This window comes from Larus michahellis, chromosome 17 (genome assembly GCF_964199755.1).
Source record: "Larus michahellis chromosome 17, bLarMic1.1, whole genome shotgun sequence".
In the NCBI taxonomy this organism is placed as follows: Eukaryota; Metazoa; Chordata; class Aves; order Charadriiformes; family Laridae; genus Larus; species Larus michahellis.
Window position 1 is genome coordinate 1,238,799 of NC_133912.1, and position 22,053 is coordinate 1,260,851.

Below are 22,053 nucleotides of genomic sequence, written 5' to 3' on the forward strand. Positions count from 1 at the left end.
TTGCCGGCGCCGCGCAGGCGCAGTGCGGGGCTGAGGGGGGGGGGCGGGCGCCATGGCGGACGGCCCGCAGCCGAAGAGAAAGCGGGAGGAGGAGGAGGCGGCCGGCACCGAGACCCACGATGGGGCCGCCGCTCCCTTCCCGCTGGCGGGCCTACGCCTGCGGCGTGTGCTGCGGGAGTCGGCGCGGGAGAAGGCCGTGTTCCTGCACGGGGAGGTACCGGGAGGGGCGGCGGGGGAGCGGGGGGGAAGGTCCAGGCCCGAGTCAGGCCCGCCGCCATTTTCCCCGCTGAGGGGGTAGCCCGGGCAGGCCGCGCCCCCGCCGCAAAGGCCACGCCTCCTGCGGTGCCGCACGGTGTAGCCGGAGGACCCACCACCCCCTCCCGGTCTCCCGACCCCAAACCCCTCTTTTATTCCACAAACCGAGCCCCCACGCTCGCTTTTCCAGCCCTTTTCTGCCCGAGCTCGGCCAGGGCGGGGGGGTTGGGGGCGGGCGGGAGGTGGCTGATCTCGGCAGCAGCGCGCTGGAAACCTTATTTCGAGCCTCAGGTTAATTTTTCCTTATTAGTAGAGCTGTTGGTTTTGGACCTGAGAGCGGGTTTGTCGTGTTGGAAACCTTATTTCAAGCCTCTGGTTATCTTTTTTTTTTTTTTCTTATTGGTATAGCTGTTGCTTTTGGCCCAGTGAGCAGGTTTGTCGTGTTTTGTGGGTAAAGTGGCATTGAATTGCAAGGAAGGTGCTGACTCTGGGGCTGTAAATAGGGTAGGCACGTCAATCGGGTGCCGTAAAAGGCGAGATTTGTAATTACTCTTAAGTTCTATGGCTGGGGACCCTGGCTGTGGCATGGGAGCAGTGCAGCTGCCTCGGCTCCTCTCATGTGGAGATGTGCATCTGAGCAGGTGATGAGGACGGGGAAGGTCCGAGCAGCTGCTTCGATCTCAGGGCAATGTTTTGATGGTCCGTGGGTAACTGAAGTGGGCACAGACCTGCCTGCTCTGCCCTATGAGCGTGGGAGCCCCAGGTGAAGCCCTTTGCTGTCCCCAAACGGGGTTCAGGGAGGCCTTGCCTGGGTGCTGTACAAATGGGAGCGATGCCGGGGGTGTGTTCTGCACCCTGCACCTCCTGCACATGGCTCAGGTCACATCCGGATCTGGGTTGTGGTGCCTTGGAGCAAGGTAGCAGCGTTCCCTGCCCTGGAACAGCCTAGGTTTGCTCCCTGACCATGATGTGAACCCTTATGCCTGTCTCTGCCCTCTTCCTGACCTGGGCAGCATCCCTGTGTCGACTTGTGAGTATCTGAGATTAAATCAGTGATGTGGGTCAGCGGGAATGCAGCGGCGGCGCTGGGAGCATCCGGGGAGGTGCAGATGGGCTTGAGGCATTGTCCACATCCCATTTTTCCGCCAAAAAATGTCTGTGTTCCCTGATGGGGAGCAGATGCCTGCCATGCGTCAGGGCAAATGTGCCATTATTTTTGGCTGGGGGCTGGACTAGGAGAGGGTTTGCGCATGAGAATTGAAGGGCTGCAAGGTGTCTGCCGTGGTCCCTTGGTGGAAGTATTTAGGTCGTGGCCTCAAAGTCTCCATCCTGTGCTGGGTCTGTGTTTGCTGACAGCTTTACCCATTCTTATTCTAGGTGACGGGCCCCTCTGGAGAGGGGACAGATGCTGTAGTCATCCTGGAAAAGACTCCTTTTCAGGAGGAGAAGGTATCGGACCTGCTGAAGAAGCACATGAAGCTGGAGCTGCGGATGCGCAATGACATTTACAGCACGTACCACCTCTATCCTCCCCCGGAGCTGAGCGGTGAGGACTCTCGACCTCGTGGCGGGGGGGGGGGCAGTCCCAGGAGGGTGGCTCCGCTCTGTGGCTTGCCTGCGGACTGGTGCTTGTGGCTGGGCTGCTGGTCGGCGTGCTCCTGCCGGCTCCAGAGGGGAGGATGCAGTGAGACAGGCAAGTGCTGCTGGACCCCATCGCGCCACCCCAGTTGTGGTTTGGGTGACAGCAGCAGACCTGGCTGAGATGGGGAGATCGGTGGATCGTTGCCACTCTGAAAGCAACATCCTACTCCAGAGGCTTTGAACGTTGCCTCGTTTCTCCCCCTCTTCCCTGCACTGTTGGACACCTAGCTCAGCTGATGAGTAGCTGCCCATTAAATGGCCATGGCTTGATTACTTGCAATTGTCTGCCTGTGCCTTGATTTAAAGGTGAAGAAGGGCTTGGCCATTTAAAAGCTTTCCTTGTGTGTTTTTTCAGTGGTGTCAGTTAATCTGGTAAGACATTGTCTCTCACCATAATGTTTATCTTGAAAACCTTTGTCTTTAAAATCTCTACAGAGCATGTGTCAGCTTCTTGTTCCGGGGCATCATCTCATGTGCTTTATTTTTGTTACTTGTTGTTGCGTGGTAAGGACAGACAGCTAGGATGTTTGCAGGGGAGACTGAAATCCTGGTAACCTTGGGTGCCTTGTGCAGAGAAGCACCTGGCCTTTCAGGCCTCTCCCTGCTGATTTCATGCACCTGTGTGTTACGAAACGCAATTAATCACAGAGTATGATGAGGTGAGATGAGCAGGTTGGAGAGCTTCAGTAGAAGGCTGTCATCCTGTGAGACGGATTCTTGTCACGGCAGAAGGGCATCCTGTGACTGCGGTGCTGCTCTTTCGGCAGCTGAATTTAATGCTTGTGGGTGTTTAAATTCTGGAAGTACAGTGGTTAATTATGTGTTGACGCTTCCATAAACACAATGATTGCCAAACAGGTTTAATGGAGTCAAAATTAATCGGAGTGATAGCCTTAAGTAAGAAGTTGTTGAGGTCCCGAATTAAATTTTTGGAGTCTTTGATGTTCCTTCCCGAAAATGCTCCTATTTTAACGCCATTTCCATGGTGTAGGAGGAAGCACTGTCTGGCTTTGGGAGCTTGAGTTATGCAAAACTCCTACTGAGGACTTGAAATCAGAGGTTTCAGCATTACAAAGCCATGTTCCAACAGCAGGAAAACACTGCAACACCATGGTTTCGGTGGTTGCCCTGGGTGGGAAGATGTCAGAGCTACGCTTCCTTGGCTGGACGGACTCCTGCTCGGACGCCTGCTGCGTTCCAGGCCGGCAGCGACTTGCAGGGATTCCCACGAGGTGGCATTGCAAGACTAAAATCCCCTGGGCCTCCCTCTAGCTGCAGCCCTGCCAGCCGTGCTGCCGTTTGACTTCTTTGCAGCACCTAGCTGTGCTGTATAACTCCAGTGTCACTCTAATAACAAAATTTTTTTATTTAATTTAAGATTTATGCCAGGTGCAAAATCCCTCGCTGGGCTGAAAAGGCTGTTAAGGGTCACCCGTCTCCATCAGTCCTGCTTTTTTGGAGAAATTGGAGCAAAACCAGCTGAATCTGGATCTTCTCGCGTCCCGTTTCTGTGCCTCTGTTAAACTAAACCCTTGCCTGGGTTTTTTCTATTCAATGTGTCCTCTGTGCCATGACTCTGGCGCACCGTGCCACCCTGTTTGTTTCATGTATGGCTGGACCAAACCTACCCCACATTTGTATGAGTGTTTGTGCTGTTCCTCATGTAGGTCTGAATGGGGAAAAAGCCTCTGGCTTCCTTCTGAAGTTTATCTTTTTAATTACTTTAAAAATCGCTTTGAAAAGGCGAGTTTTGCAGAAATGTTATGCATCTTTCCTTCCCAGCCCTCTCCTTGGCATCGCTGTGCCTGCTTTGGGTGTTGGGCAAGGAGAACTGGAGGGGAAAGTGCACCCTGATGCTGCCCTTCAGGCTCTCTGGCTCGGAGCGGTGGGTGAGGTGGCTTCATCCTTCCAAGCAATTCAGAGCCAAATAGCTGTTTTTTACGGGCATATTGTGTGAGCTGCTGGCGGGCAGCTGGGCTGGCACCAGAGGAAGCAGTTGTACACATCAGGAGGGGAAGGATGTGGCCCTTTTGATCTGAGTCACGGAGGGAGTCGACGTGAGGAATGCAGCTCATAAACCTAAAATGAAGGAGGAGGAATTTCCTATAAGGCTGTGGGCAATGTCAGGGCTTGTGAGAAATCCCTGGACATCGAGTGATCGTGTGGAGACCCAGCGAGCCCTCGCACTGGGGGTGTCTCAGCCTCTTGGTTGCAGGGTTAGAGATATGCAGGGGTTTATCTCCTGGTTACCATGATGCAGTAGAAGTATTTTGCAGAGGTCAGACTTTAGCATTAAGCAGGTCCTTTGAAAAATCCTGGGTCGCGGTGTCACGCAGGAAATTAATTCTCCCCAGCGTTTTCACAGCATCCCGGCTGGCCAAGCCCCCCACGCTCAGCTCCTCACTTTCTAATGGTAAAGTACTCCTCCAGACTGAGGAATTCATGACCACAGGTGACTGTGACACTGGGGACATTGAAGGCATGAGGAGCTGCCTCTGGGTTCCTCTGCTGTTTTGAATTGCACTTCTCAATGCCACCTTTGTGGTCTGAAGTCCCCGGGGCGGCTCTTCCTCCAACTGGAGGTTTTTTTGATAGCTGAAAGTGGATATTTTCTTCAGCCTTTCCCCGCCTCCTCGTTTAAGTGAGTCGGATGCTGTCTCCTCCATGGAGTCAAGCTAATGCAGGCCCTGTGTGATGAAAGCTTGTTTTGTCTTGGCAGTAAAAGAGCCTGTGAGGCTGGGCCAGTCGCTTTGTTGTGTGGTGAAGACAGAGAAAGGGAGGCTAGAAGAAGTACGTTACCTGAGCCAATGATTCCCTTCTGCCCTGGGAAGAGGAATTTCACTCTGCAGCTTAAAGATGAGATTTTTTTAGGGTTGGAAGCACAGCAGTGAGGGGGCGCGTGAAGACAGTGCTGATCAGAAAGAGGACCTCATCCGTGTCTTGCTTGGCTCTGGTTTTACTGGCCGCTAGGAGAGACGTGTCAAGGCTGAAATGGGAAATAACACTTGCAAACCAGCTTAATAATGGTCGGAGTTTGTCTGAAGGGCAAAAGGAGGGGGAAATTTGTGAGTGAGTTTGCGAGGAGGAGCGGTGTCAGAGAGCATGCCATCTGATTGTAACTGCCCTGCTAACAGCAAAGGCAGGCGTGCGTAACGCATTTTAAGGCCAGTTGCTGGATATTACCTAAATTTAAGAGGCAGCTTATGCCAGGAGGTGCGAGACGCTGATGGAGGAAACCCCAGCTCTGGGACTCTCCTTTGCAGGGAGAGCAAGGTCCCCTTTCATAGCAGGGGAAAGATTTTCCTGCTGCCAAAGGCTTGATTGCAGAAGCCAGATGGTTCAAGCAACATGTTCCCCAATAATATTCAGCTCCTGGTGGTGCTCACACCTGCTTGGCAAGGAGACCTTGCTGTTTCCAGCAAAAAGCAGCCACCTCTTTTCTGGCTGCTGAGGGATGTTGTGTTTCACAGCACCAAAGCCGCGCTGGTGTAATTTAAGGACTCCTATCGTTCCTTTAAGGAGCCTGTACTCACTGGGCACAGCTCATCCCTGTGCTGTAGGCGGAAGGTTATTAAAAATGTCTAAAAAACAAGCACATCGGGAGACCCTCCGGCTCCATCTCTCCAACGTAGGGTGGAGAAATTGTGAGAGAAATGGGAGAGCATGGAAGGAAAGTATTCAGTCATGCAGGAAGTGGTATATATCCCTGCCTTCCTGAGCCCAAAAAGTCTCTGGTTTCAGGCAGTGAGGAGCTGGAGAAACTTGCACGAGCTGCATGGGGAAGGTTGGTTCATCTCCAGGCGTTTCCACGCTCCGCCTGCCTGGGGGGGCGCTTGCCCAGCGGAGAAAACTCTTTGCATTTACACATAAATAAAAAGCTGGAGCCTGAAGCAGTGGGAGCGCGTGGAGTTGTTTGGGGGACGGTGGGAGGTGTCACCCTGCTTTGCTCTGGGGTTTTTTTTGGGTTGGTAACCTGCAGCTTTCCTCTTAGCCGCGGCTGTTATAGCTAGAGCCCACCGAATCCTTGGTCCATGGATGAGAACCAGGGGCCAGACAGCCTTGGCAGGAGTCCCCAGCAGCATGTTTGGCTTGCCTTGACACGTACTGGCCTCGGAGACTACGAGCTCTTGCAAGTTTTATCCTTTTCTTTTTGTGCTTTTATTTCATTCAATAACGCACGTCCCAGATGTCCGAGGCAAAGCTGCGGTCGTACCTGGTTGGGCGTGGGTTAAAATTAGGTGTTTCCTGGTGACTACTGCTGCGCAGTTGTGATCATACAACTAAATAAACTACGTTAATACAGCAGGGAAAGGGGGAGGTTGTGCATCATGTTTAGTTAGAGCTGCATCAAAGGAGATAAAGCTCTGCTCTGTCTTCCCGTTGTCAGGTATGCATCAGGAAAGAATCTCGCAGAGGAAAAAAAACTTGCAAGAGTACAAACAGGACTTTCTCTGCTGCTTCCTGGGCTTGGCACCTTCCCGTACCTGACGGTTGAGTTGATTAGGCGGATTATAAGCCCAAAGCTCAGCTTCCTACTAGCAAAGGGAGGAAAAGGCACCCCTTCCCAAAAGTAGAAACAGGCTGTTCCTGCCCTGCGTGCTTCTCTTGGCTCCCCGGCATGTTTAAATCTATTTAAAACAAAACTACAGTGGTCTGTTTTAATATTGCTGAGTGGGATGGGAGAAGGGAGCACAAGGCGGCTCAGTGGGTCACCCTGGGCTCTCGTTGCCATCTGCATTGTTTTGAAATTTCAGGTGCTGAGCTGGAGAGGGATTTTGGCAGAGCCTGGGGACAGCGCGGTGTGAAAGGGGACAAGGCATCGCTACTGAGCCTGGTGTGCGCGAGCTCTCTCTGCCTCCTTCCGTCTGCGAAGTGTGGCTGTCCTGTGCCGTGAGCATGGAGTAACGTGTTCCGTCCTCCCCTCTTGGCAGCAGCTGCTTTCAGCCCCTTTTCCCACAAGTTCCCCAAATTGAGCTGGAGTTTTGGTTTTGTTTCTTGTGTCTTGGGTTGGTTTTTTTGCTCTCGTTTTTAGCAGGAGAGGAGAGCAATCGTTTTGTTTCTGGTCAATCCAACCTTCCTTTTCTCCTGGGCAGGGAAGCAATGGTGCGGTGTATCCCCTCAGGCACCCTTCGTAGGGTGAACTTGGCCAATCAGTTGTTCTCTACCATCGCAGTACCTCTGCCTCCTGCTCATCCGGGTTCCTTCAATTAAACCTCTGTTTTTATAACCTCCAGTTAATTGACGGTCAGTCCTGACTTCCAGAGTAAACCACAGCGTTTCGTGGCATCCCTGGGCTGGCATTCAGGAACACGCCGGCTGATGTGACTCAGACGTAAGCAGAGACGATCCCTGACCCTTCAGCAAGCTTAAAAACCCACATTATGTTTCCAGCGGTTCTTTACCCCCATTTCCAGGCCAGGGTAGGTTTCGGCTGCCCCACGGCGTACGTGATGCTTTAATGCACGTGGAGCCTGCCAGGAGCAGGGCGGCTTTTAAAATGGAGCATGAATGCGGCTGGGCGCCAGCAATGGAAAGATTTTGTGGCGAGCCTGGTCTCGCCGTGGATGTTTCCTGCGGCTGAGCCCAGCCTGAGCTGGGACTTTGCATCCTGTGCACGGGCTCTTAAAGATAGTCGGGCTGCGAGCGTTTATCAAGCAGCTTCTCTGGCCATAGTGATTTATGCTAATTAGCCTTGGTGGGGTGTTTCAGGGTTGATGAGACCTCTAGAAGGGAAATAATCATTAGCGAACCACAGCCTCTTCCCCTCCCACCCCCCCTCCTTCCAGACATCTGCTGCTCAACCACAGCTGCACATTAAGGATTTCTCTGATCTCGTACTAAGCTTTAAAGTATCCTAAGTGGCTCTCCCCACTGTGAGCTGCCACCCCCCCCCCCCCAAAATGGGGAGGTGCTGGGGGAGCTGTGAAGTGTCCTCTGAACGCCCCTCCCAGACTGCACATGAGAGCAGTTACCACCACCACCAGCAAGGAGGGTTTTCTGCTGTAGTCCCTGCTCTCGTTTTGGGGTATCAAATTAAATTGTGGAAGTTTCAGCCCGAGGCTGAGCGTGGTATTTTCTTATCTTTTGCCTTTTTGTTTTCTCCCCAATGCTTTGCTGGTCTTTTTAAGCGAGGAGCAGAGGAGCCACAGCCTTGCCTTTTTTTTTTTTTTTATTGTTCTTTGCTATTACATCATCCCACTAGAAGTGCTAATCGAGTCCTGGAAAACAACCTTGTTTGAACATGCGTATGGTGGGAATCAGACCAGACTGCCCTTGTGGTTTGCATTTTCATATTTCATGTTACCAGCATTTTCCTGTGGATTTCATTAAGCTGGGTTTGGCGTGAAATGAAAAGGCAGAGTCTCCCAGCTTGCAGCGCTGTCCTCGGGGAAAAAAAACAGAAAGCAGAAAACTAAAAGAAAAAAAAAAACAAAACCAAACCGCCCTAAATCCTGGCTTTAGGAACAGATAGATATTTATATTCGTTGTCTGGCTAGCATATATACCACGTATAAAGTGTGAAGCACAACTCTGTGGTACCCTGGTGAGTGTGCAGCCCATGGTTTTCATGACCGCGGCACAAGCTGCGGTGTTTAAGTGCCCCGGATAACTTGCTTTGGTCCCATCTCCTCAGGGTTTGTCCAGGCTCCTGGCGTTGTTTTTTCTCTCTCCTTCCTGCATTAAGTTTCATAGCAGCTCTCGTTAGCTGGGAAGGTGGAGTGGCCTTGGAGTTGTGGTAGACTCTGTATCGCACATCTAATCTTGGCCAAAGAGGGATATTTTCCAAGTGTTTTAGCGCTGTGGGTGAGGTTTACTGCTGCCAAGGTCAAAGTGCCCAGGGTGACGAGGTGCGCGGTTGCATCCTGTTCAATGCCGCAGAAATTATGCAGCAAAGTTTTAATCGCCAGGTAAACAAAAATTGTTTTCCTTTTGCTAAATGTTCTTTTTGTTGGCTGGTGCAGAGAAATCACCCAGCCCTCTTCCCTCGGCTTGTCCCGTGCCATGTTAACCCATCAGCCTGCGTCGTTTGCCCCCGATCTGTCCCTGTGCCCTTGACCTCTCTGCCTCCTTGTGCTCGAGGCCGAGCATCCTGATGGCCGAGAGCTCTGGGAGGGAGCTGCTCCTAGAGCTCGCAGCTCACGTGAGGTCTGGTTTTGCGGCTGGAGAAAGTTGCTGGGTGCTCGCTCGGTAACATCCCGGGAGCTTTGGATTCAAGTATGAGGAAGATGCGTCTGTGCCCCCGGGGTCGTGTTTCTTGTCCTGGTTGTTGACTGCACGTAAGCTCTTCCCTGGGAGCCCCAGCTCTGCCCTGATGTTGCTGATATGCCTGAAAGAGCAAGTGTGGGGAAAAAAACCTTTCAGACAGCAAACTCCTCCACCTGAACTGGAAAGACAGGCTGTGTTGTCGGCTTATCCTTCCTCGAGAAAAGCGTTTGTTTGCTTTCCATGTCCGTTCTCCCCCACGCTGCTGTTTTAGTGGTGTCTTTTAAAAAGTGTTAGTGTGGCATCTATTGGAAGGGAAAACAGATTTATCGGGGACTGAAGGAAGCAATGTGGGTTTTGTCTGTGATGGTAACTCAGTGAACATATTTATTTCTAGAGATAAAAACCACGGTGGTGTACCCTGCTACGGAGAAACACCTTCAGAAGTACCTCCGCCAAGAAGTGCACCTCATCCGTGAAACCTGGGAGGATTACAAGAACATAACGCTGCCCTTCATCCAGTCCCAGAGCTTCAGCATCCAGGTATGGGTTACCACTGCTTCCCCCCTGCAGAGATGGAGGTCTTTGGTCTCCTCCTTCGACATGCTGGGCTGTCAAATGTCTCCTCTGAAGCCCAGCTTAGAGGCAGAAGAGTGGAGCATGCTCTGCCCCTGTCTCCTTGTTGGTTGCTCCATCGGTGTGTTGCCAGCTCCGTGGTGCCGCAGCCTGCTCCTCAAGCACAACCGGCTGCAGAATATTTCTGCCGCTCCTGAGTTGTGATGCTGCCTGAATGCATCCCCTCATCCATCGCGCTTTCTTGAGGCTGTGTGACCTTTGGGGTAAGCTCAGCGATGCTAAACAGGCCTCTCTTTCCCCTAAACTCCCACAGTGTCCCCATCCTTCTGTCCTCTGCGTCATTCTTCTGCATTTTTGCAGAAAAACATTTGCCTTGGAGATGTACCCAAAGTTGCCTTTCCCAAGGTTTCTGGAGACCTTCTGTGCTGGGGCGTTCTTCCTCCTTTCCAAGGGTGGCTCCCTGGGCGTTGGTGGAGTTTGCTGGGCTTTTTAGGAGTCTCTTGGGTGTTGTGGAAATGGGAAGGCACGGATTACTCTTGGATTTCTGCATCACAACTTGCTCCTCGGGTTTGCCTACAGCTCCTCTGCCATTCTGCCCTTTGGTCCATGTGGCAAACACATACTTCTAGTGTCCTTCTTGCCTCAGGCAGCGGCAATGGACTTTTTTCCTGGTTTACATCCTAGTTTTCCTGGTTTACATCCAGAGGAAGGCAAGTCTGTAGGGAGCAATTCCTGCCAGCGTGTGCAGAAGGGGACATAAACCAAATCCTGGGTCTGCTTGAGGCTATCCATGAAAAATGAACCCCCAAAACCAACCAACCGCAGGCCTGGGGTATCCCCCACACCTCTTTCCTGCTGCCTTAAACAGCAGCAGGACGGTTAACAGGGTTCACTGTTCCAGTGTCTGTTTTCTAATCGCTTGCAGATGAACCTGAATCCCGCTTTCTGTGTCTCGTACCAGAAGGCACCTTGTGAGCTGCGGTGTGCGCTCAATTACTCCTCGCCTGCCTGCTTTTCTCTGCTCCATCATTTGGCTTTCTCGCAGGCAGCCAGGCTGCAACACCAGTAACATACAGGTGGCATTTATTAGCTGGAGAAAGACAAGAGCGTGTTTCCACCAGACAGCAACCTGCACGAATGCTTTCTCTGTGCTTTTGCTTTATGGCTGTTGAAGTTTCCCGGTGTAGCGGCTGCCTTCGGAAGTTGCTTGAGCTCTCTCACTAAATGCTTGTGAGCTGATTTTTGTCCGTGGAAACATATTTCCACTGACCATCGGGAGCTTCTGATGAGAAATCATGGTCAGCACAGTCAGTCCTTGACCTCTGTGAGTTGATAATGTCATTTCGTGTCTTTAACTGGTTTTAACGAGCGGAAAGGGAAATGTGAAGGGTAACAGAAATATCGGGGGACTACAGAGGCAGCTCTGTTTTTCTGCTGGAGGATGCAAGGCGTGGATGCTTTCAGTATAATAGTTTGATTGTGGTGCCAGTCTCTGGACGTGTGTTCTCCTTGCTGGGCTTGTGCTGGAAACAGCAAGAGCAGTCAGCTGATGACCTGCCCGTCACATGAGGCAGCGCTGGGTTTAAAATTCAGCTCATCCGATCGGTGAAGTTATTTAGGGCACTGATAGCTTGGCACTAGTGAAAAGAGCAGTCATAAAAAAAAAACAAACCAAACCCAACAACAAAAAAAACCCAATCAAAAACAAAACCAAAGGGCAAACTTTCATTTCCTGCTGAGCTTCCTGCCCTGCTTTTCTTCTGGGGTCACAGAGCACAGCGATCTTGTACCTTGCTTTCCAAAATCGCTTTGAGAATCTAATCTTCTCTAAGACATAGTTGCTAGGAAGGAAAGATGAGAAATTTAAGCAAAAAAAAAAAAAACAAAAACCAAAAACCAAAACAGATCAAGGGAGGAGAGGTTGGTTTCTCCCTAAGGATATATTCAGGTCAGTTCACAATGATCGTAAGTTTTGACTGGATTAATTAAACTCTTGACAGAGTTCCCCAAGAGGGCTGTCTTTTTATCTTGAGCGTTTGATGTGCACAGCATCCACTGACCGAGCTCGCTCGGTGTGTCTGCGAGACTGACTGCCCACCTGGGGCAACCAAAATGTTTCATACCTAAACTTGATGGGGGGAAAAAAAAAATCATGTTTCAGAATGGTTGTTTCAGCTTTCAAGCCCTAACAATTTTCTGCTGCCTTATTTTCTAGGGATGTGGCTGGGAACTCCCTTGGCAGTCCAATACTTAAGTTAGACCTAAGCTAGAGCATAAAGCGCATTTTGGAGGTGTAAAGAGGGATGCTCGAGCTCAGGTCGGGAGCCAGGAAAAGCAAAGATGCTTTCCACTGGTCTTACTCTGTCATTTATCCCTGATCTCTTTCATTTTGTAGCCAAAACTCATCTCTGGGTGGTGCTTTGCTTTGAAGGAGGCGCGCGGGGGGATAACCAGAGCAGGGGACTACGGGCAGTCTGGAGGCTGAGGCTTTAAGTATAGAGGAAGAAGAGCGGCGAGCTGTTTTCTAAGAAGCCAGGAAACCAAGAGACACAGAAAACACATTGCCCAAGAAAACACCAGGCCTTTCGTATTCGCCTGGCGAGCGCTGGCTGCCGGCAGCCGGAGCCGCATCCAACCTCAAGCTTGCAAACAATCTGCTTTTTCCTTTCTGAAGGGGAAGGAAATCAGCTGAATTCCCTTTTCGGACCTTGTAAAGGTTTTAGCGCAGCCTGGGAGCTAAAAAGGTGCAAGCGGCCCTGCCGGTGCTGCGAGAGGCATCTACTGAGCCCCACAAGAGCTGGCTTCCGCCGCTGCCTGCGTGGCCGGGCTCTGGTGTGCTCCGAGTTGCTTGTGTTGGTGGCTGATCCATCTGAACGCCGGTACCTCTCCGTTGCCAGCCAGTGGGAGCACGGAGGAGAGGGATGCTGCTGCCCCTCGGGGTATTTAGCGCTTTGCAGCAGCTCCACCTCCATGTAATTCGTAAAGCAGCCAGGTCTGGTTTATCGCTAGACTCCATCGAGGAGAATGATCCCCAAATCCTCTTAGGGGCAAACGCAACGATTTCTACGCTGGGCTAAACCGTCTCTGTTCAACACCTCATCTCCAGCTGCGGCCAGTTCTTAAAGCTTGAGAGGAAAACAAAAATCCCTGAATAATTTAGCTAGCCGGCGGTGCAGCGCCACGCAGCAGGGTCGGGAGTGTACCTTTTCACTGAAGCGATTCTACTAGCCTGGAGTTCGTTGTTGGAATGTTTTATGGATAATTAACTACAAACGTTATCAACCATGAGACGATTTGGCCATCTTAAAATGAAGTCATCGGGGGTTTTTTTGTTTTATATCCTACTTGCAGCGAATACGCACTAAGCCATGAGCTCCAGCTAACTGTGCCTGAGGTGGTGAGGTTTTTTTTCTCTGCTGGCTTATAAATTGCGTGTTTCTCTTTCAGTGGGTGTACAATATCCTGGAGAAGAAAGCTGAGGCTGATCGAATCATCCATGAAAACCCGGATCCTTCCGATGGATTTGTTCTAGTTCCAGATCTTAAGTGGAATCAAAGCCAGGTTTGTTTGCTCCTCTTATCTTTGGAGGGATGCTGCTTGTCTGAAGGTGATCCAGAGGAAATGTCCACTTTTGCGCTACTAATAGCGCACTAATGACAGTTTTAGGAGGGGAACGGGTCCTTCCTGTTCACACTGTCATTAAGTGATGATATTGCCAGGGCCTTTTATCGCGTGCTAATTACGGTCACAGCAAAAGAGAGGCTGTTCTCACTGCTGCTGGGTGATTTATTTATTAGCTTCGCTTTCTCTTTCCTGTATTAGCCCAAATGTTGTCGTGCTGTGTTTGAACCTAAATCCAGCTGCGTATTTGTTCCTGATGAACTAGTTTGGTGTTTTGTTTTATGTTTTGGTTTTTTGGTTGTTTTTTTTTTTTTTGCAAGCCTCAACTTTTAAGCGCAAACCAGGCAGATGTGTTGTCCTTCAGTTGCTGCAATTAACTCTCCTCCACACAATATTAAACAGATGGTCGTTAGCTTATGAGCGGCTGCTTAACCCCTCGTGGGAGTGGCCACGCAGAGGTTTTTAAATCCAGGCTATAACGCAGAGGTTTTTAAGCCCAGGCTGTAATCCTCAGCTGAGTGGCTCGTTATTTCCTTTGGGCTCTGACTCCTTTCTGTGCTGTACTTTTGGAGATGTGCCTGGGGTGGTGAAACTCCGCATGTGCACCCGTCGAAGTTGATGGAGTCAAAAAAAAAAAAAGTCCCCTTTGTGTTTCTGATCCTCAAAATGCTTCTGCAGGCGTCAGGGTGGGAAAGTTACTGTATGATTAAAACTTCGAAATAGGAACTAAAAACTAAAAGGGAACACAAGCCTGCTCGTGGGCAACACAATTCTGCGTTTGCTGAGTCGCCCGAGGGAATGACCAGAGGAGGACAGGTGAGTAGGTCACTGCAGGGTAGTCTCTGGTCACTGTGAATTCCTTGCGCGTCAGCTACTCCAAAAATCCCTTGTCAAGCTGTGATGGGGTAACCAAGCTCGAATTTCCGCTTCTTCACCGGGAGGCATGACCCTCTTCCTGAAGAGACTTTGCGAAGCAGGTGTTACACAGCAAGCCTGCAGTCGTGCTTACGCCACCGCGCCTTGTTCCGTGCCCTTTACTTTTTAGGATCCCTAAATATTGCCGCCCTAAAAGTGCAGCACGTCGCCCCTTTCCGTGCTTCAAGCAAAGCCTTGGTGTAAATCCTCACTTGCTGCAACCAAGCTGTGTAACTTGTGTCAGGATTGGAGGCGGATGGGCTGAAGATTGTGCTTTAACTTCCTCTGGAGACCTGTTTATCCACATCTTGTAGCTAGCCCAGTCAGGGAGCGCTTAAACGGCAGGATTTGTCTTTAGGGCAGGTTTCCCCGTGCTGCTGTTGCCTCTTGGTATGCTGAACAGGATCTTCTTGATATCTTCCCGACGACGGCTGGGCTGCTGTCTACAAGGAGAGCGCCGTCACCCCTGGGGCTATCCGGGACCTTCGCCTTGCCTCTCTCTTTCCCAGGCAGGCGAGCCAGCGTCCCAGCGAGGGCTGTCGACTTCTGCCTTTCAGCCAAGGAATTTCTCCTTGGCTGTGCCGTGATGCTGATCCCGGCAGCCCCGCGGCTGCCCGCGAGCACCGGTTCCTTCTGCTGCATCCCACCAAACAGGCAAGGCTACTAAATTAAGTTGGGGAAGCACAAGACGGAGCTCCCAGCAGGACTCTCCGAGCCTCTACGTAGACGCCCCTTCAACAGCGTTGCCTTGCGCTAGCTTAGCGCCTTCCCTGCGGAATGCTGCGAATTCACCCGTGATTATTTCGGGCTGATGGATGGGAGGAAGATTTCTCGTTTGCATCGTGAAGTCTGCGTGCTCGCTGCCCGCCTCGACCTTCTGGGCTCTGCGTCAGCTCCTGCTGCCCGACCTTGATAGTGGTTTGAGTTGGTTTCTTGGTGGTGTTTGATTTTGGTTTTGGGTTTTGTTTTTTTTTTTTAATTTTTGTTTGGTGTGGATTTTTTTTTTTTCCCCCCACTTCTGAGTTGGTTTCAAACCCACAGGAGCCCTGAGGCGTTGCCTGAAACGATGCCCGGCATGACATCATTCAAGGCCTTTTTAGCAACAGGCTTATTTGTTTCAAACAGCAACATGCAGATGTTGTTCTCAGGAGAAAAGATGTTTGCGTTTCCTCCCGCCAGCCAGCCCTGATCCAAAGAGGACAAGCCGATACGCCGTCTTTTTTCCAGAGCTGCACACAGGCTGCTTTGGGAATCGAACCGAACCGTGAGCGTCGCTGCGCTGGCTGGCTGCAAATAGCAGCTTCGTGTTTCGAGAGCCCCGAGAAAGGGTCCTGAGAGCATCTTTTTGGCACAAGCGCCTGTTTCCGTGTAGCCAGATGGGCTCCTCGCAGCCCTGAAAAGATCTGCTGCGTCTCAAATATCTAAACCCTTTGCTTTGCGGTGTTTATATTAGAAAGCCACTAACTGAGCTGAAGGAGATGGGGATTTTTATTTATTTTATTTTTTTTTTCCAAAGTGTAATGATCCACAACCCTACGTCTTGTTAAAGATTGAATTTCGTAAGTGCTTCGGGAGGTGCCAGAGGTTGGCCTAGAGCTGCCGAACAGCCGTATTTTACTGCACTGGGGTTGTCCGGTGACCGATTAGATCTTGAAAAATAGTTATTTATAGAACTGGTGCGACTGGAAAGTGGCTGGCTGTTTGCACAGTGGAAATGTAGGAAGCTTTTCACTCGGAAAAATCTACAGTCGCGGTTTTGGCCACTGCGATTCACTGTAAGTCTTCGTGCGAGCGTGGAGATGAACCGTTTGCTTGCTCTGCAGAAAAGGCCGTGCTCGGCGTGGCGTCTGCGCACAGACCCCGCTGCCTCCTGGCCGTGGGCCTCAGTTTCCCCCACCTGTAAGAAGATATTTGTGATCCTGCTCTTTATTGCTTGGGGTCCTCTTCTGCTAAGTCTTGGAAAAACCCCAGTTTGTCCAGAAACGATGCTTTGAGGTGCAGTGGGTTTGTGGGTGAGCGCGTCTCGTAGTGGGAGGTTTATACTGGATTCAGCCCAGTTTGGGTGAGGGTTAAACAGGACGGCAGGTAGCCCCATACGACACGGCCTGGAAAGCTGTGGTTGGTGCGTCAGGTCCAAAGTGCTCGTGCCTCTGCTCTTTCTGTGGTCACCTTTGTCACTGTCCTCCATCTCTCTGCAGCTGGATGACCTTTACCTGATAGCCCTCGTTCACCGCCGAGAGGTCAAGTCGCTTCGGGACCTCACCGCCGAGCACCTCCCGCTGCTGAGGAACGTCTTGCAAGAAGGCAAGGTAAGCGCGAGGCTGGTGCGACGCTGCCGTCCTGGCCAGGGAGAGCAGGGCCTGCCTGCCACAAGGTCGCTGCCTGCATTCTCCGGCAGCTGCCAACCGACCCACACACGGCAGTAACCCAGAGGTGCCAATCCGGTCACGGACCGGCGCTGTGCTGCCCGCTCTCGCATCTCCGCCTTCAGACCCCGGTCCCTGTTGCTCCATCAGCACCTTCCCCTGGGATATCAAAAGGCCGTGCTACACTCGAGGCATTTCAGGGCTGCTCGATATTTCTCCGTTAGCCGTGAGCTGCGGGAGTCGAGCCCTGTCCTCCCCGTATCGATAACTTCCTTCCCAACCCCTTGACTGTTCTCGCCGGCCGACCATTTTTTTTTTTTCCAGCCCCGTGACGGGGTGTGCTGGGGAGATGGATGCGTGATAGCTTCTCTTTCCATCACCGTGTTAGAAATTTGGAAAGTAATTGCACTGGGGAAAGTGGAGATTAATTAAGAGATTAGTCGGGGGATTGCAGCGTGCCGAGCAGTGAACCAAGCCAGCGTGCTGGAGTTCGCCATTGCCGTTTATAGCTTTAATTACACTGCCTGGTAACAGGATCCCCGTAACTTGCCGAGCGAGCCGAAGCGATAAGGGTGGAAGGGAAAACAATACGAGCGGAAAGCACGTCCCGTCACGGAGGGAGAAAAATGGAGCAGCTGGAGGCATCGCTCCATCCCTGCGGAGGCTGAAGCAGAGGACGGGGAAGAGCTCTGGCCTTCCCAGCTTCCCCCGCCCCTTGCTGTGAGGATGGAGGAAGCAGAAGTCACTTCTGCCTTTCTCTCCACCTTCCGTGCCGTCTGGGGACGCTCCCTTCCATCCGTTGCAAGGTCGGTCTGTCTGTCCTGCCCCGTGTCCTCACGTGTCGCTCATCCTGACCTGTGGCTTTTTCTCCTCCGTAGGAGGCCATAGCGAAGCGCTTCGGCGTGCCCGCGTCCCAGCTGCGAATCTACCTGCATTACCAACCCTCCTACTACCACCTGCACGTGCATTTCACCGCCCTGGGCTACGACGCGCCGGGCAGCTCCGTGGAGAGAGCCCATCTCCTGGCAGACGTGATTGACAACCTGGCCGCGGACTCCACGTACTACCAGAAACGGGCTCTGACCTTCGCCCTTCGGGCTGATGAACTGCTGTTTAAGAAATTCCAGGAGGCAGGAAAAGTGTGAGCTGGCGGAGGCCGCTTTTATATCTATTTTTATTTTTAATAAATGCCCGTTTTGGGTGTTGGTTTTCCTTTTTTTTTTTTAAATTTTTTTTCTTAAAAGGTTTTGGTGTTTTTATTTTTTTTTTTAACTCTGATTTTTGTACGAATTGGGTCTGACGGCCCATTGCTATGGAGACCATGTCTTTTGCTCAAGTCAATTAAAACGTTGATTTGAGTAACCCCTTTGCAGTGTGCTGGTTTTCACCGGGCGCGTCGCACTGGATGGACTGGGTGTGTCGGGGGGGGCCGTGAGCGCAGAGGTTTGGGCAGGAGAGGGTCTGTGTCCCCCTTCCCCACCCAAAAAACAACCCCTGCCACCAAGCGTCAGCCCAGACGGGGAAGCAGGCAGCTGCAGGGGTCCAAAAAAAACCCCCAAAACTTCACTTATTTCTTACAGATTTACCCCTGGGAGCGGGATTGCAGCTTCCCTGGGACAGGGAAGAGGTTTCTTGCTCCAAATAAATCAAATGACTAAGCCGAGTCCTCGCCCCTGCCGGCCAGCTGCCGTGGGCTCAGGAAAGGCAAAACGCGACTGCGCGCGCTGCCTGATCCCCAGCCTCAGAGCCGTCACCTCTACCCTGCTAATTAGTCATATATCCCGCCTTAAATGAGCTCGTTTAAAAGGGCAGCCCCTCCCTGACACAGGCTTCTCAAAAGTTTTGCAAGGATTCCTCTTTATTTTTATTTTTTTTTTAATCAAAAATCAATAATACTGCTCTTCCTTCTGCCAGGGAGGTGGCGGGGCAGTAAATGCCGTCCCGCAGCCGGAGAGTCCCCGGCAAAGGAGCCTCCCGAGACCCCGGGGTGACTTTGCTGCCACTTTCCCGCTCTGCTGAGGTTTTTCTTCCTCTTTTCAGTGAGGCACCGACTTCTTCCTCACCGCTTGACTCTCTTTAAATGCTCCTCGCCCTGCGACCCGGCGAGAGCTGCCCGTTTGGGTGGGAAAACCAGATTCCCACGCGCGGAGAGAGGTTTAGTCCGCCGACCCAGCCGTTGTTTAGCCCCTGCGTCTTCTCCGCCGGGCACCAACCTCTGAAAACTTCATGAGTTCTTGCTGCCAGAAAGGGCTCCGGTTTCTGGTCGGGGATGTAATTGCAGGAATCATCTCGCCGACTACCCCAGTTATTTATGTCTTTCAACACACTGGGCTCTAAGAGTTGGGGGGTTTTGGGTTTTTTTTGCTGATGTGGGGGGGGGAAAAAAAAACAGAGATGTGATTTGTTTCCAGGGCTGCTGGCTGTGCCACAGTGGATGTGGAGAAGATCCGCGGGGTTTGCTGTCCCCTGGCTTTTTGCGGCCCAAGGTTTTAAGTTGCTAAAGGGCAAGAAGTGATATTTTTTTATTTATTTTTTTTTTTCCAGACCAGAGTGGGTTTTTTTTTTTTGTGCTTGGTCTGCCTGGGTGAGGGAACATCACCGTTTTACGTACCCAGCCAGATCCAGCCCGGGAACGGAGATGGTTAAACGCCAGATGGGATCATCCTGTTGCCCGGGAAGCTTCCCTGTTCTCCAGGTATTAAAAAAAAAAAAAAAAAAAAAAAAAAAAAAAAAAAAAAAAAACACCCACCCAACAAACTGTCTTGAAAATAGACTTTCCGAGGGCTGCGACAGACGACCGAGCAGCACATCTTCTGCAGACCATCTGTCCGCTCCCCCTGGAGGAATCGTTTCTCCTGGGAGACAGGAAGGTGCTCTGCCTGCCCGTCACCCGTCTCCTTGGGGAGCAGGGGGGGACACGGGGGAGCCCGGGACGGGGACTGTCCCCTGCCCTGCCCCAGGACGGGAGGGCAGGGGGCTGCGTTTTGATGGATCTTTTGAGGATTTCCGGAGGTGCTGGGGTTGGGCGTGCAAAGCCAGGGAAGCGTTTCTAGGCTGTGGCTTTGAGGAAGGGTGAGCCCGAGGTGGTCCCCGGGCAGCGGGACAAAGCCCGCTTGTCCTGGGCATGAATCGCCCCATTCTTGTCCCTCTCCAGCAGATGCCGCGAGCCCGGCCGAGGGCATCCCCCTCCTCCTTCGTCAACAGATCCCCTCTCGCTTTGTCCTCGCCACCTTTTCGGGAGCGTTCCGGCCGCGGCACGGTGGCACGAGACCGTCCTGGGCTGGCGAAACCTCTGCCCCGTCCTCGCTGCTGCAGCCCGAGGCGTTTTCTCAACCGTTTGATCGACGTGATTCCTCGATACCTTCGGAGCGGGTGACGGCGGAGCTCGTTACCCATTCACTTCTCGAACAGCCGGGATTTTGGTTTTTTGTTTTTTGTTTTCTTTTTTTCCTTCCTTCCCCCCCCCCCCCCCCCCCCCTTTTCTTCTCCAAATTACTCGGCGCTCATCATGCTGAATTAATCTAACTGGCAATTTATCCTTTGTAAATTAAATACTAGGGCAGGGTGTAGTCATTAGCAATGACTAACTACCCAGCAAGCGCTCGCGGCGTTCTGCTAAGGCAGCAAATGTGCTTCCAAAAACGCCGTCTTTTCTGGTGGGTTTTAAAATCATTGGTGGCTACTGGAGGCTGCTGGTGGCCACCGGAAGCTCTTTGCTGGCCTTTGGGCCCCACCCGAGGAGATGGGAGTAGGCCATCGGAGCAGGCGCCCCGTTCCTGCCCGGAGGATGCACCACGGGCGCTCGGAGGTTCCTGAGGATCCGAGGGGGGTGGACGCAGGCGGTGTTCCCCTCTCGCTGTGGGCGTCCCCCTCGTTTCCCCGAATGGCGGTGAAGCCGCAGCACCGAGACCTCTCGGCACGGAGACGCCGGGCGAGGCAGCTCGCGGAGAGGTGGAGCCGGAGGGATGAGAGCTGGAGCAGGTCCCCGACGCTGGGTTGGCGTCTCTGCGAGGGGCTTTTACTCTGCTCTCGCTCCCCGGGCCGTGGGGGAAGCTCTGGGATGGAGACCACCACCAAAAGGATCCCGTCCCACCGTCGCCAGCGGGAGGGAGCTGGGGACCGAGAAGATCCTGGGAAGCGAAGCTCTGCAGCCTCTTTTAATATTCCGTCTTGGGGGCATGGTAAAAATAGACATTTGGGATGCATTATTGTTGCCGGAGTTTTATTGAACGCCGTTTTATTGTTTTCAGATGCAATAAACCTCACAGGGGAACCCAAGAGACCGAAGGGTCTAAATATCCCTCCAGCAAATCCCAGCTCCCCCCCCCCCCGCTGAGCCGCGGCCCCCAATAATTATCCCTGGGCTTCGTCTATGAGCTGGCAGCAATTAAAGCCTAATTAGGGCGGGCTTGCCTGTCACCACGGGTAAAGCTCTGCCCCGTTACCTCGCAGCTCGCCAGCGAGGAAACGCCATCCTACGCGGGCGGAGGAGCGACGCTCTTCAAATATTGATGCGGTTGCTCGATTAGCCTTGGCGATGCCAAAGCCGTCGGGTATTTTATCAATTAATATTGGTGGCGCCGGACGCGTCGGGCATCCAACGGGGCCGGTGCCCTCCGGGTTCCCCGCTACCTCTTGCTTGGCGGGGGAATAAAGGGGAATAAACTTTGCTGCCTTCGGCAACAAGCTGCGGACGTTTCACGTCGCTTCCCCGGGTGAAAAATCGGCCTTAAGACGGCTCAGGGATCGGCAAAACCCCACCGCGGCGCGGGAGGGCTGGATTTTGCACCTTGGGGAAAAATAAAAGCCTGCAGGGGGTCGGCCGCGTCGCCGTTGATGGGATGGGGTGGAAACGGAATCCCGTGGGAGACGGAGGTGGCCGGACACGGGGCTTTCCTGCGGTGGGAATGAATTTCTCTGCGGGGCGGGGGCGGGGAGGACACCGACAAAACCCCCCCCACCACCACCAAACCCAATATCGAGTTGATTTTAAGCAAAGGCGTCCCAAAATAACGCCGGGCACCACCTCGTGCTGGTTTGGCCGGTGGATTCGATGGGGGGGGAACGGCGCGAACCCCCCCCCACCACCACCACCACCACCAGCAGAGTGTAAATCCCTAGTGGGGGAAAGCTTTGCCCCGCTCCCCCCTCCCAAAAAAAAATTTGTTGCGAGATGCTCTTATTTGGGGAGATTTATCCCAAAAGCGGGGGGATGCTGCCGCAACGCTGCGATTTTTCGGGGTCCTCTGGCCATGGTGGGGTGCGGGGGCGGTTGCGTGTGTCCCCCCCCCCCCCCCGCCTCTTTCCACAGCCGGGGGATGGTGGTGGTGGTGGTGGTGATGGGGGGGGTGACCCGGCTGCTTCCAGCTCCCGGGATGCTTTTCCCTCCCTCCATCCCTCCCTCCATCCCTCCCTCCCCTCCCGGCGGTGTGCGCAGGCGTCCCCGCTCCCCGCCCGCCCAGCGCCGGGCTGGCTC

The 22,053-nt window shown here is 52.7% G+C and overlaps 1 protein-coding gene across 3 annotated transcripts; it reads left to right on the top strand.

The window, feature by feature from the left end:
* Positions 1–16: 16 nt before the first annotated feature.
* Positions 17–17,793, top strand: DCPS (decapping enzyme, scavenger). Of its 3 annotated transcripts, none has more exons than XM_074561340.1 (6): positions 17–214; positions 1,633–1,801; positions 9,497–9,642; positions 13,123–13,236; positions 16,410–16,520; positions 16,902–17,105. In XM_074561340.1, exons 1-6 carry the CDS (start codon positions 53–55, stop codon positions 17,007–17,009), a joined length of 810 nt encoding a protein of 269 aa, XP_074417441.1. In that variant the 5' UTR covers positions 17–52; the 3' UTR covers positions 17,010–17,105. The 3 variants fall into 3 exon arrangements, with proteins under 3 accessions (XP_074417441.1, XP_074417439.1, XP_074417440.1); XM_074561338.1 differs by lacking the exon at positions 16,902–17,105 and adding an exon at positions 17,456–17,793 and having other exon boundaries at positions 22–214; XM_074561339.1 differs by lacking the exons at positions 17–214; positions 16,902–17,105 and adding exons at positions 231–1,285; positions 17,456–17,793.
* Positions 17,794–22,053: the final 4,260 nt, after the last annotated feature.